The sequence below is a fragment of the Geotrypetes seraphini genome, chromosome 1 (assembly GCF_902459505.1).
Source record: "Geotrypetes seraphini chromosome 1, aGeoSer1.1, whole genome shotgun sequence".
Lineage (NCBI taxonomy): Eukaryota > Metazoa > Chordata > Amphibia > Gymnophiona > Dermophiidae > Geotrypetes > Geotrypetes seraphini.
This window is the reverse complement of record NC_047084.1, coordinates 425,440,356-425,455,746: the sequence shown is the minus strand read 5'-3', so window position 1 is coordinate 425,455,746 and position 15,391 is coordinate 425,440,356. Positions and strand designations below refer to the sequence as shown.

General features: G+C 39.5%; 1 protein-coding gene across 7 annotated transcripts in view; it reads left to right on the top strand.

Annotated features, from left to right (window-relative positions):
- NFIB (nuclear factor I B) overlaps positions 1-15,052 on the top strand; it is a 649,011-nt gene extending 633,959 nt beyond the window's left edge. For all 7 annotated transcript variants that reach the window (XM_033918988.1, XM_033918969.1, XM_033919008.1 and 4 more), the window contains one exon: positions 8,614-15,052. In XM_033918988.1, coding sequence (XP_033774879.1) covers positions 8,614-8,743 — 130 coding nt within the window. In that variant the 3' untranslated portion in view covers positions 8,744-15,052. The remainder of the gene's footprint in view (positions 1-8,613) is intronic.
- The last annotated feature ends 339 nt before the right edge of the window (positions 15,053-15,391 follow it).

Sequence of the window (15,391 nt, the reverse complement as noted above, 5' to 3'; positions counted from 1 at the left end):
CTATTGAATAAGAACATAAGAATTGCCGCTGCTGGGTAAGACCAGTGGTCCATCATGCCCAGCAGTCCACTCCCCCAGCGGCCTGTAGGTCAAAGACCAGTGCCCTAACTGAGTCTAGCCCCACCTGCGTACATTCTGGTTCAGCATGAACTTGTCCAACTTTGTCTTGAATCCCTGGAGGGTGTTTTCTCCAATAACAGCCTCCAGAAGAGCATTCCAGTTTTCTACCACTCTCTGGGTAAAGAAGAACTTCCTTATGTTTGTACGAAATTTATCCCCTTTTAACTTTAGAGAGTGCCCTCTCGTTTTCTCTACCTTGGAGAGGGTGAACAATCTGTCTTTATCTACTAAGTCTATTCCCTTCATTATCTTGAATGTTTCGATCATGTCCCCTCTCAGTCTCCTCTTTTCAAGGGAGGAGAGGCCTCGTTTCTCTAATCTCTCACTCTACGGCAACTCCTCCAGCCCCTTAACCATTTTAGTCACTCTTCTCTGGACCCTTTCGAGTAATACCGTGTCCTTCTTCATGTACGGCGACCAGAGCTGGACGCAGTATTCCAGGTGGGGGCATACCATGGCCCGGTAAAGCGGCATGATAACCTTCTCCGATCTGTTTCATAGTCATTCCTTCATAATCATTCCTAGCATTCTGTTTGCCCTTTTTGCCACCGCTGCTCATTGCGCAGATGGCTTCATTGACTTGTCGACCAGTACTCCCAAGTCTCTTTCCTGGGGGGGGGGTCTCTCCGAGCACTGCTTCAGACATCCTGTATTCGTGTATAAGATTTTTGTTACTGACATAAATCACCTTACCCTTAAACAAACAAACACCAAAAAGTCCAACAGGACAGAGAACCCACAGGTATAAAACAGTATAAAAGGAAGTGGAAACGGACAATGAGCATTCTACTGAAGAACACTGATGTAAAACCAACTTGTTTATTTCATAAAAGGACACAAACAGAAGTTGTGGACCCAGCTTCTGCTTATGTCCTTTTATGAAATAAACAAGTTGGTTTTACATCAGTGTTCTTCAGTGGAGTGCTCATTGTCCGTTCCCACTTCCTTTTATACTATCAACTTATACTTATCCACGTTAAACCTCATTTGCCATGTCGCTGAGGGTGAGTAGGTTGCAACCATTTTATCGGGATTACGCCTAAGTCTATGAGAGAGCACAGAAACATGATTGTAGAAGGGTAAGATCAGGGGAATATGGTGAGCAAGGACAGCAAGCAAAATGTCATTTGTGTAAATAAAAAATAAATTGATGTTAAATGATTGAATAAGGGTTGCTAGCGGACTGATGAAGTTGTGGAATAAAATGGGAGAGAAGAGGGAGCCCTGAGGAACTCCACAGGTAAGGTTATGACTATATGAGGTGGTGGATTGGTAGGTGACTATAGGTGTCTGTTCTGGCAAGAAAGATGCAAACCATGCCCAAACTGTACCCGAGATTCCAGTTTCAGTTAATTGTGATGGTAATAGTTGGTGATCAACTAAATTGAACATGGCCAAGGGGGTCTAACTAAATGACTAATGAGATTTTGCCAGAGTTGAGTGTAGAATGTAGATTGCTCAGAAGTGGAGTGACAAGCTGGTCTGATGAGGTCGCAGGATCAGAGATTGTTCAACATGTGAAGATAGTTGCTGGTAGACTACTTTTTCAAGATTTTTAGAAAGAAAATTAAAGTTGGATACTGGGCAATAATTATATGGCAAGGAAGGGTCGAGGATAGGGTTTTTTGAGGAGATGGCAGACAACGGATTTTTTTCTATTCTGGTGGAACAAAGCCTGAAGACAGACTATCAATGATCATTGAGAAAATGAAAGGTATGAGACCCTGGATAGGGGCTCTTAGCCATGATACTGGAAAGAGATCAAGCATACAGAAAGTAAGTCTGATATGTTTTAGAATGAGAGTGTGGTCATAGAAGGGATGTCAAAGGATGTCCATTTGAACATCCCAGAAGAGTTTAGCAAACTTTCCCAATACTCGTCTGGGGAAGATAAGAGTGGCTAGCAAAGCCTCTCGCAGTGTAATAACTTTCTGCAAGAATGCTTAAGCCAAACTATCTGATGACAAGCGAATAGTTTTCTCAGCGAAAAGAGCCTTTTTGTTAATTATAGTGGAAGTAAAATAGAAAAGGCAATGTGCTGGATTGGTACCTGATCTTAACAATTTAGAGAAATAGTTAGCCTTTGCCTATAAGTGAGAAGTTGTAGTATCGAAGTTGTAGTATAGAAGTTGTGTCTTACACTTGATTAGCATATCTTGGAAATGATTTTTCCACCACAAGTGCTCTGCGCTTCAATTCTTGTAGTTATTTAGTATACCAAGGGGTGTCAGAAGGTCGATGTTGGCATACTGGCCTCAAGGGAGAAATTTCATCAAGTCCTGTTTGGATAGCATCTGTCCAATGACTTCAAATAGGTGACAAATTTAGAGGGGGCTAAGTCGTTTGTTTACTAAGTTGTGGTAGAAAGTGGCCTGTGCATAATTGCTCTTGATCCTTTTTGTCGCATATGGGATGGAGACCGTAGAAGTCTGTCTGGCATCGGCTACACTGCCCCACACTTTCCCATGGCTGGAGTTGCCATAAACAGCTATCTCCAGCCCCCTCCCCCGATCTGTCATGCGATAGACAGGACACAGACCATAGAAGTCCATCCACTATGGTCTGGTAAGACAAAATTAACATATGCTAACTTCAGACGATCTGCATTAACTGTTGTGGGGGGAGGAAGCATTCAAAGTATTTTGTCTTGCAGTTAATGCCAGAAAAAGTCACGTTGCATGGCAGATAACATATGGTATAGTTAACTGTACGTTTTGAAATGACATTAACAATGTTATCAACCACTTTAACAGTTATGTGGTAATGACCTTCGTATTAACTGTCAGATATGTCCTTCAGCCATTCCTCAACTTCATCTGTATTAGTTGTTTAATATGGGAAATTATCCATACTATGTAGGAGCTATGCTGCTAGCTCATGTTAATGTCCACATTAAATGGATAACACAGCTTAGCAAAGAGGCCTGGTATGCGTTTGCTGATATTTTTTGCTTAAAGCAATGGTCCCCAGCCTAATCCGTGGGCACATCCAGCCAGTTATGCTTTCAGGATTTCCAAGGAAGCAGTACATGCAAATCTCATGAATATTCATTGTGGATAGAGCGGTGGATTGTGGATAGAGCAGTGTTTCTCAGCCCGGTCCTGCAGTACCCCCTTGCCAGTCAGGTTTTCAGCATATCTGCAATGAATATGCATGAAAGAAATTTGCATATGATGGAGGCAGTGTATGCAAATCAAGTTTATGCATATCCATTGTGGATATCCTGAAAACCTGACTGGCAAAGGGGTATTTCAGGACCGGGCTGAGAAACACTGCTCTAGATAACCTGACTGGCTGGGTATGTCCTGAGGACCGGGCTGAGAAGCAGTGGCTTCACATATTTATTTAAAAAAAGAAACTATTCTACAAGTTTTAATGAGTAAATTTTTTTGTGTGTGTAATTTTGTTTCGGTTCCTGTGGAAAAAAAAGTATATGTGACAAAGCACAAATGAAACCATGCCATTTTGTACCTTTGCCATGTATCCATCCTTCTTTTTCTGGAGCCATTTAGTGGGTTACTAAATGGCTCCAGAAAAAGAAGGATGGATAGAGAGCAATGGAAGTAAAACCCGGATATCTCAATCCATCCTCCTTTTTCTGGCGCTATATGGTAACCCTACCTATGGCAAAGGTCCAAAATGGCATAGGAAAGAAAGTAGCTATTCTGCGCATCGTCTTCACCAATTTTTACTACCATGTTCTATTTATGTCTGCTGCAGTGGCATTAGGGGCACTAATACAAGACACTAATACAAGACAACTAGTTGTCTATCAAAACAGCATGCTTTTAAAGATTTTTTTTGTCTTTTGACCTTTGTTTTTCAATGTAAATCAATAACTATTCTGCACGCTAGTAATGTGAAATACCCATTGAAGTTGAATGTTAACTACTGGTTAGGAATTTTCTAAAGTATAAAACATAGTGGAGCCTCATTACTAAAGTGAAGTAAAAATTTGCACTTACTGAATGTTAAATGCAAAAATTGGCATGTGGTAAATGCAAAGGTTGTGTGACTAGCTGCAGGGGAACTTCCCAGCGTCTCCCCATATAGTTACCCCCAGATTCTATATATGAGGCCAAAAATTAGGCTTTCACTTTTTAACTATGGGGAGATATATATTTACATTTCCAGGTCTTTCATATATTTAGGGCTCCTTTTACGAAGCCACGTTAGCGGCTTTATCGTGCTTGACTTTTTATCATGCGCTAGACGAAAAACTACCGCCTGCTCAAGAGGAGGCGGTAGCGGCTAGCGCGGCCAGCAGTTTAGTGCGCGCTATTACGCACGTTGAACCGCTAACGCAGCTTCGTAAAAGGAGCCCTTAATGTCTTCATATCCTAGACCAGTGGTATTCAACCCAGTCCTTTATATTCAACCCAGTCAGTTTATATTCGAGTATATATGGTATTTTCTGAATAAACTGCTTTAAAATGCTTTAGTGGGAAGGTTTGTCACAGTGTGAAAAATGGATACTTGCTGCTGAGAGATCAAGTCGGGTTTTCAAAGTCTCTGTCATCCATATTCATTGTGGATATCCTGAAAACCCGACTGGCCAGGTGGTCCCTAAGGACTGGGTTGAATACCACTGTCCTAGAACTTACTATAAAATCTTTTTTTTAATCAGTGATTTTGTTTATTTTTCTATTTTGTGCTATTAGTGCTCAGAAAAGGCTGCTCTCTCAGCAGCAAGTATCCATTTTTCACACTGTGACAAACCTTCCCAATCATCACACTAATGCATTTTAAAGCAGTTTATTCAGAAAATACCATATATACTCGAATATAAACTGATCCTTAAGCCCTGGTGGTCCAGCAGTGAGCTGGGACAGGAGCAATCCTTCCCAAGTTCTGTCCCAGCCAGCTAACCACCAAGCCTCCCTCCCACTTCCTGGACCCATTGCAGGCCTCCCACGGACCTGTCTTAAGCCCTGGTGGTTCAGCGGTGAGCCGGGACAGGAGCAATCCTTCCCGCATCCTGTCCCAGCCAACTGTTAATCACCCTGCTTTCCTCCCGCCTCCCTCTCCAACATGGCTGCACAAGCTCCCAGGGCAGTCTCGTGAGTTCTCATGGTCTCATGAGATTGCCCCGGGAACTTGTGCATCCATTTCAGATTGCGGCTCTACATGGGCAGAAGCGAAGAAAAATTGCTCCTGCCCCACTTCAGTGCAGGATCACCAGGGTTCAAAATATAGGTTGGAGAGTGGTCCAGGAGGAGGGAAGGACACAGGGTGGTTAATAGTTGGCTGGGATAGGACATGGGAAGAATCGCTCTTGTCCTGGCTCACCGCTGGACTACCAGGGCTTAAGCAGACTGCAGAAGGCCTGCAACAGCTCCAGGTGGGGGCAGGAGAGCGTGATGACTTGAGGACCTGAATATAAACCAAGACCCACATTTTTGGGCCATTTTTTTTTTGCCCCAAAATCTCAGTTTATATTCAAGTATATACGGTAATATTAAACTTTAATTCCTTCAGTTTGTACTTATCTTCTGTTCCAAACAGAAGCAATTCTCTTATATTCTGCAATGATTTTCAGGGTGAAACAATTTTTCAATATATTCCTGGCTCAGCACCCCATCAAATTATTTCCTGACTGGGATCCCAGTTTCGCTTTACTGGCTTCTTCAGGGGATAACTCTAAAAATAAAAATAAACGATGTATATTCCATAACCATAAATCTCTTATTCATTATAACATTTTCATGACCCACTTGTAGGACTTCTCTTCAGTTTGCATCAAAAAACCCCAGAAGATAAGTACAAACAGGAGGATTGATAATGTGTCTGTCTACTGTTTGTACATATGTATGCAAGCAAAGGGCAATAAGGATATTATCTGTGTAACCAATATGTTAACCACATAGTTTTATGTGGTATATAAATTGTTAAATAAATACATTTTCTGAATAAACTGCTTTAAAATGTATTAGTGCAATGATTGAGGTGTTTGTCACGTTGGTGTGAAAAATAAGCACTTGTTGCTGAGAGAACAGCCTTTTCTGAGCACTAATAGTACAAAATAGAAAAATAAACAAAACCATTGATAAAAAAGATTTTATAGTAAGAAAGTTCTAAGATATGAAGACATTAAAGGCTTGATTCTGTATAGGATGCCTGGTCTCAGCAGCTGCCTAAGCGGCTTTTGAAAATCGCACATGGGTGTTCTATATAGAATTGCATCTATCCTGATGGACAGATGCCTAACCCCGCCTAACCATCCCGATTTTCTAACCTGCATCCATGTCACAGGTGCAAGTTAAAGAATCGCATTGCCACTGAGCTAATCACAGCTAGGGAATCTCCCTGCTGCAATCAGTTTAGCAGCCGCAGCAAGAAACCCATTCCCCCTGCGAAGTCAGCCAGCAGGAGGGATGCCTACTCCCTCCTGCCAGAACCCCAGAAGCCCCCCCACCCCCCACAGCAGGGTCTTAGGCCTCCTTCCATGTGCATCCTAGAATGCACTGGGAGTGGCCTTAGACTCCGATTGACCAGATACCTAAAGCCACTCCCATGGTCAATTGGAATCTTAGGCCACATCCAGTGCATCCCAGGACACACTGGGAAGGAGGTCTAAGACTCTGGTTGGCCCGGTGCCTAAGGGCACTTCTTTGGGAGAGGCCTTAGGCATTTAAGCCAATCAGGGCCTTAGGCCCCTCCCCGGTGCATCACAGAATACACAGGAAAGAGGAAGGCCTGCCATTTTGCAGTTGTGGGCTTGCCAGCAGGAGACAGTGGGAATCCCTCTTGCTGGGCATCAGATAAAGGTATGGGGACATTTGGGGTGGCAGGGGGATCATGGGGGTGTCGGAGAGTTGCTCAGGTGGAGTTGGGGAGTGTCAGGGGGATGTTGGGGTATCTGGGAGTGTCAGGGTAGAGTCAGGGAGTGTCGGGGTGGAATTGGGGAGTGTTTGGTGGGGTTCAGGGATGATGAAACCAGTGACAGGATGGAGTAGGCATCCCTCCTGCCTCGGGGGGTGGTAGCAGGAGGGAGTGGCCATCCCTCCTGACATATACTGTGTGAGGAGGGTTCGCTGTTACGGCAGGAGGAATTGGGCACTCCTGCCGTGGACATTCGGGGGGGCCTTCGGGGGTTCCATCAGGAGGAAGTTGGCACCCCTCCTGCCAGCTGACCTCATGGGGTGGGGGACGGGTTCCCTGCTGCGGCCGCTAAACTGATCATGGCAGGGAGATTCCCTTTCCGCGATCAGCTCAGAGGCTGCATCTATTTGAAATGTACACCCTACATTTCAGTTACCCATTGCTTAAGCTTCCCTAAGGCCACTTCATGGAGAAACCATGCTCACACCTAGACTTGGGTGAGCTTAAGCAGCCCTATTAATCACCTAGGCTCACGAAAATGCCTGCAGTGTAGGCAGCCTGCCTCGTTTTTTTAAAATTACGTGCATCTCGATTGGCTGGTTAGACTGCGGTAGAATGCCTACTACCACCTACAATTGGGACACCATTTATAGAATTTTCCCTAAATGCCCCAAATTTGGTACCAATATAAAATATGTACCCAATTAAATTGCTTAGAGAGCCAATTAATGCCAATAATTGAGCACACCTTTTGCTACATGCTATCCCATAGCATGCTGGCCAAAAGGGGGCATGGCCATGGGAAGTGCATGGGTGGGTCAGGAGTGTTACCAAAATTTGCATGCAATATTATAGAATATCAGGGATGCATGCCCAAATTGGACACTGAAAATTACTCCTGGGCATCAAATGTGGCACTCAGTGCTATTCTATGAGTACACATTATTGCATGTTACATGAGTTAATAATGCGTACACTAACAGGGTAATTCTATAAGGTATGTTTTAATAGATATACACAGATTATGCATGTTAATTCATTAGAATAATGGCATGTATGCAGACATGCACACAAATGCCAGAATTCTAGTCTTCAAACATACACATATTTTCTATAGCATGTATTTTACAGGTGGGTAAATGCCTAGGCAGAGTATGGCAAGATTCAGGGGTGTAACCTATTGAATCCTGTCTGGTATAATTGCTTGAATCTACTTTTTAGGTGTGAATTTTCACAGTTTCTAGTGTTCTATAAAGAAAGTAGGTGACTATGTTCCTTTATATTATAGGCTCATACCAAGTGCCTTCTGGGCACCTATTTATAGGTACCTATTTATAGGTTCCCAAGTATCCAATTGTCACTTAACTGCACAAGAGACAGTATGCAAAAAAAGTACCATGGATCAACAATACACAGTCTGTGTCCTTTTGCTGCCCCATAGCCCACCCATTTCCTACCCTATTATATAAATTAGTATGAGCTGTCAGAGTAATACATTACCACACTTATGTGCTCATTCAAATGCTAATTCTTAGTGCATTTTAGTAAGCATGTCCTATAATGTTTGACCATTGAAATCATAGTGAAGAATCACTGTTAGTAAGAAAATAATAGAATATTGTTCTGTCATGAAACTAACCAGCAAGTGTTTATTTTTTTTTTCTTTTTCAGTCCTGGTACCTGGGCTAGCTTAGTCCCTTTTCAAGTATCAAACAGGACTCCAATCTTGCCAACAAATGTCCAAAATTATGGACTGAACCTTATTGGAGAACCTTTCCTTCAAGCAGAAACAAGCAACTGAGAAAAATCTGAAGGAGAAAGAATGGGAGAATTAAAAGGAAAAAAAAAGCGAGACTGGACATATTTAAAAAATTAAGAAAGAGAAGAAAAACAGACCAGCAATTGCAGCACTTACAATCACTAATTTCCCTTTACGGTTGAAACTCTATTGAGACACAAGAAAGGGTCAATGGTTTCTCACTGATGGGTAGAATGCAGCTCCTGCTAAACTAGCCTTTGTTATCTGAAGTCTACTGGGATATAGATGTTCAGTCTCTTATGACAATATATTTTAACTGACTTTCTAGATGCCTTAATATTTGCATGATAAGCTAGTTTTATCGGTCTAGTATTCTTGTTGTTTACGCATGGGATCACTATTCCTGGTTCTAGCCTCATAAAACAAAGGTTAGAATATGGCAGCAGAGCTACAGAGGCCATAGGGCTCCTGGGCAGCCATTTTGTAAATGTTCACATTTTTACAAAGTGAAAAGTAAATGGAGTCTATATAGTCTTTTAGTTACCAATACAGATTTCAAGAAAAAGAGTATCAAACATTTGTCCTTAACCCAGCCTTTCTTAGTGTGTGACCCAGTTTGAAATTCAAAATGAGTTCAAAATTAAGGCTCTTCTGAGGAAAAGCTTCAGTGTAGGTACAGTGTTACCTCCTCATGCAACAGTATAAGTCACTTATATGTTCCCCTTCCCCACAATAAAAACAGGCAAGTGCCATTTATAAAGTATATTAGGGGATCACTATAAGTCTACCTGTCTTCTTGGACTCTAAATAGAGGGGACTAATATAAATTTTTTGAAGAATTTTGAACAAATGTATTTTTTTCTCTCACTTTTGAGAGGATCTGAAAGGCATTGAACCCAGACAAATCATGTACTTTAGAGGATTAGATGGATGGCGGATATAGCACTTATATTGGTTTAGCATCTGGGCTCTGCTGAGGCAGGATTTATTTATTTAAAATTTACTGGTTGCAAGAAGAGCTTGTAGCACATACAAAAAAAAAAGATTTCTATGAAAATCTGCATTACAGAGGCAAAATAAAATTTAAAATAAGAGGCAAAGCCATTGTAGCAAGAGAAAAGCTTACAGACTGGAAATACCAGATCTATGAAAAAAATAAAGATAGCTAAAATATATATGAGATATATATGAAATATAAATATATATAAAAATGCACTCTGAAGGAAATGTAATTGCAAGGGTGCTTAAAAAAACTTGCATGGTGCTTTCTGAAAATGAGCCTTGTTCAACAAGTTTCTAGCATTGACAGAATTATAACGAGCATGATTTGACACACTTTGCCTCTCTGTCTCTTTAAAACAAAATAAAATAGCTGAGAACAAAAACAATTACAATTATTCTTTTCAGTAATCCTAATTTGCACGAAGATATAATGTCCACATTACGTGCCTTGCCTTGAAATATTAAAAAAAAGTGGCGTCACTACACTTGTTTTGCTGCATTTATTATCATTTAAAATCTTTTACCATTTTTATGACAAAATATTTTGTACTCCAGAGGGGATTAAATAAAAAGCCTATGCGACATCCTGGATTTTTTAAAACAGTTATACCTTTATCTCACATTTATAAAAAGCATATCATGGCTGTGTATAGTTACTGCTTAAGAGAAAAAAAAAATTGTAATCGACCAGCAATATTTTCAGTATTTTGGTGTTTTTTCTATTTAACTTTCATGTTTTTCATCTTCCAATTAATATTTGGGAGGGCAGGGGATGGGGTGGGGAGGAAAAAAGAGAGGGGGTAGATTCCAATTTATACGAATTATGCAATACCAAGTTTTGCCTATGTAGGTAGTGCTTTTAGCTGTATTGGTTATTCTAGGTAAGTTCGCATATAAAAAGAAAAAGAAAAAAAAAGAATGTTGTATGCATTTTCGTTAATTTTGTTTTAATTGACCAAAGTGGGTACTGCTATTTTTGCAGTGTGATGAGGTCCTAAGGGATGGCAAGAGGAGTTTTATATACATAAATACATACATAAAAACACACACATATATATATTCACATATGTATGTGTGTGTGTGTGTATATATATATATCTATATATATGTATTGTTGAGATAGATGGGAGGTGGGAAGATATTGGAATTCTTTACAGTGTAACTGTGAAGCCATACACCTAGCCAGGCACTGGCTGCAAAGCAACTTTTTTGCCCTACTGTGAGAATCTCTCATATTGGTTTCTTCCTTTCAATTTTCCACCTGGGGTGCAAGATGAACTCAATTCTGGATTTTTTTAATTTTTTTTTAATAAAATTAATGGATTCCACTGGAGGCAGACTTGACTTGAGGAATTACTTTTTAATATATATATTGTTTCCATTTTGTTTGTAGAAATCAAGTCTCAAGGTGAGGAAGAGAGACCCTTGTAACATTTGGGATAACATATTTAAATTTGCACAGTTTATGTTCCCTGTAGACATATACTGGTATACCTCCCTTTCTTAGTTGATTTGTTATTCGTTCTTTATAGAGGAGGTCATGATTTGAATGTAAAAAATACAAAGGGGACATTGTTTAAAATGTACTTAATCACATTTTAAATTCTTTAATTGATTCACCTGGGGGGGCCTGGATTTGGCCTTGGTAGCAAGTGAGTCACAAGTGATATCATAGACAGATTCTAGTATCTTTGTGGTTCATGCAGTGCTTGAGGTCATTTGTGATGTCAGTGAGAGCATGTATAAATCAGAAGAAGCTTGAACATTGCGATTCAATGTGTAATGTGCTGTCTCTAAGGGAACACAGTAAAGCATCTGGAACAATTTAAAAAATGACGACCTTAATGGCTACAAGGTGTGAATTGTTACTTGTATGTACCCTTGAAATGCTGACACATACATAAAGGCACTTTTTTTGTTAAATAATTTTTTAATAGTTCCTCTTATATGGAACTCAATAATGAAAGAAAAAAGAAACAAATAATTTAGATGAATATATGCCCCAAATGAAATCAAATATATACAACATGCTCTTTTTTGAACCCTACAATCTGTGCTTTAATTCAGTAAATGGGCAATGAGAATAATTGAGCCATAGGGGATCTTAATATGAGCCCCTACCAGTTTGAACTTTTGCTTTCAATAAAAAAGCACATCATTTAATGATGAACATTTTTTATGAACCAGGATTATAAACTGAATTACTGTGTTTGAGTAACTCTCCCCGTCAGAGGCAGCAAAGTAGAAATTTTGATTGGAGAGGCCAAACAAATAAGTTTACGGTCCCTCTCCAAGCACTCTAATTGCTAATTCCATATTGGGCACATTACTGATGTAGGCTATGGCCTCATTCTTTGCCTTTGCTTTTAGTCTAATATTCCAAAGTTTTGCTGCAGAATCAGGCTATCACAGCTCCATTTGTAAGTGTAATAATTTTTTTTAGATATTGTGTAATCTGAACCCAGTTCCTAATCAAATATTTGATTCACTCAAGAAAAAAACAAGGAAAGGTACGATAAGCAAAATTTGTTAGGTGAGATGTATGGCAGGAGCCATTTAGAAGGACTGCTTTCCATGCCACCCTATAATGAAAAATTGAGAAAAAGCGTAATTGAACAGGGCTCTTTCTTCCTCTATGGGATTCTTATTTTTTTGACTCTCCAGTAACAAAGCCTGCTTTGACTTAGAGACAACAGAAATGGTAATTTGACTCCTCCCCTTCCCTGTACTCTCATCTGATTAAGCAAGTTATTCAAGCAGCTCAAATCCAGTCTTCCGCCTCCTCTCTCACCAGGAAGTGTATTCTGACTAAATGAAGTCACCCCGTTCTATGTGCACTGTTTTGCTTTATTCAGTTGCTTTGCAGCCTTGGTCATTTGGCAGTGCCCCGAAGCGTGTTTCCCCTGGAGCGACATGAAAATTTGAGGCTTAACTGAGGAAAACAAAAATAAAGCAGTGAAGGAAACTGTACATAAAACATGGCGAGAAACAATATTAATTATAGCAATATGGTTGTGAGGTGATGTTCGGGTGGGCAGCTTCATTACAATTTGTGAGTGAGTCTGTGTAGCTGCAAGCAGAGAGAGCAAATGCTCTTTTTAAAGAACCACCTATCTAGTAAACAGTAATTTGTACGCTGTATAGTTTTGTTAAGAACTTCTTTTTAATTAAAGTACCCTTGTTTATAAAGCTAACTTTTTAACATTTGTAATGGGGATATATTTTATTTCCATTTTTTTAAAAGTAAGACAAGAATATTCCTTGCATAGAAACTGGACTTGGGTTAAAACTCTCCAGTCTCTTAATTTATGTACTGAAAAATCCTGTCCTTCTTAGGAATTATTTCACAGGTTCCTATACTTGAAAAGTATAGGTTTCTAATCCTTTAAAAGAAATTGTAAATGGAGAAAAGTTATATTTTATGAAGGTTATTTTGTTGTATTTAGTATTGGAAAGGTTGGTTTTCAGAACATTTTGGGACGTTGGAAACAACACTGTCTTTTTATTAGTATATGTGGCCTTTAGAAAGAAAACATTTTGTGATTGTTACATGTTGGTATTTAAGATTAGGTTCACAGAGCATTCATGAGAAAGCAAAGAACTTAAATCAGTAATTATGTCTCATATCACCATGTCCTCAGGGAGAAGGGTTTATGGACTCGAACCTTATTGCTTCATAAGGACTTCATGGAAAGAGTTTGTATAGGGATGTACTCGGCTGTGACACCAGTGTGTGTTCTTTACCTAGATTCTAAATTGTGTGTACTGTGTGAAATTATGAAGGCCCGCAAAGTGCTATCCCATATTCAGTGTACAGTATTCATTAATAAGACAAAAATACAACTCTAATGTTGCTGGCAGTTAGGCCCTGAGCATGACATCCAGTATAGTCCATATTTTCTAGCAAGGTCTTCAATAACCAGCTGCATGCTTCCTGGACTCTTTGTTTATATTAATTTTATTGGTTTTCCTAGAAAATGTTTAAATGTACAGGCTAAACAAGTTCAACAGGAAAAGCTCAAATTGAACATTCATTTGTATAGAAGGAGCCATACAAAAATTGAATGCCACCTTCTTTGCACTTTCTGCTAATTCCCCTGTTCCTTGCTTTTATTTTTTATTTTTATTTTTTCTAATTTCACAAATAATTGTGTGGGCGTGGTGGAGCACTGCAGTTGGAGGCTAGCTTGGACCACTGATTTTTGCCTTTGACCCTGTACAATGACCTTTGCATCAGCCAAACTTATTGCCATGACAACTCTTTGTGCTGTTTCCATGCCACACTTCTGTTGGTCACATCATTAATGGTATAAAATTGGGGAAAGGGATGAGTTGGAACTGGTCAATTTTTACACAGTTTTGTTGCATTTTTTTCTTCAATGGTTGTAAGTAGGTTTTTTGTTTTTTTTTTAATAATAAAATGGTTCACTAGTTATTACTCTTTAGAAATATTTGTGTGTTACATTTCTAATGTATGTTGAATTTATGAAACAGGCTTCAGTGCCACTAGCATATAAGTGTTTTGAACTAAGCCTGGTATACTATTTTTTTTGCATGGTAAAACACATTAAAGATGGTCTACACAAAATGGAGAGCAGTGCAAGCTAGTGACACTAAAGCCAGTCTTTATATTACTGTATTTTTGACAGAATGGGTTTGAAACTGCTACAGGGACTGATGTGACAATGTATCTCTTTATGCAGAAGGAAGTATTTTTTTTTTTTTTTTTTGTTTAAGAAAAGCAGTATGGGCTAATATGCATCCTTCACTGAGGGCATTGAAGTTGCGTGGACTGATAAAAGTTGATGCAAAACAAGAAAGAAACAAAAAAAAAAAAAAAAAAAAAAAACCAGCAAAATGTTTACCAAAAAACTCAAACTAATGAGCAGTGCCTGTTCAATTTCACAGTCTCTGTTGAGTTCAGTTGTAAATATGTTTCAGATAACATTTTCGAGAAAAAAAATAAAGTATCTACAACACGTAGAATGTGAGGGGTAACTCGATCCCAGGCATAGGCTTTTCAAAAAGCTGCATTTAGATTATGTCTTCATTATGCTGTTAATTTGTGCTTATATCATATAGAACTTCTAGTAAACTGGGAAGAGGTACCCCCATCTCAATGATACTTCTCTGAGAACATCCTTCGTAGGGCTGTGTGTTTCTCTAGTTACATTTAGTACAACTGTATGTGACAAAGTAGTCAGTTATTGCTTGCTAGCTACACACCAGGGTTGATCCATTCTCAAACTTTTGGCATTTCCTATTCCTCAAGGCCATAAATACTGATGCTTGTATTATAAGGGAAAAAAAAAAAATAAGACAAAAAGAAATGGTGCATGCCCAACCTCAGTGTAACAGCCATTAGTGGTAGGATGCATTACACTAGAGGTACCCACTCTTTTTGCAACCTGAGCCTCTGCCATCAAGAATCTGGCTTTTGCCAGAGCATTAGCAAAGGTTTTATAGTGCCTGGTTGGAGGACAATATGTAATGTTCTTTTGGGTAGACCAGTGAACTCAAAAGTGCCACAAGTTTTTGAATGGTGTAAATCAAGCTTGACTTTAATGTGATTGTTACTGTTATATGCAGCCTATACTGCTAGCAGCTGCTCATACTGCAGTCAATTACTGGAAGCGGATATATTTCCTATGCAAAAACTGTCTAAACAATAAAATGAGCTATGCTACA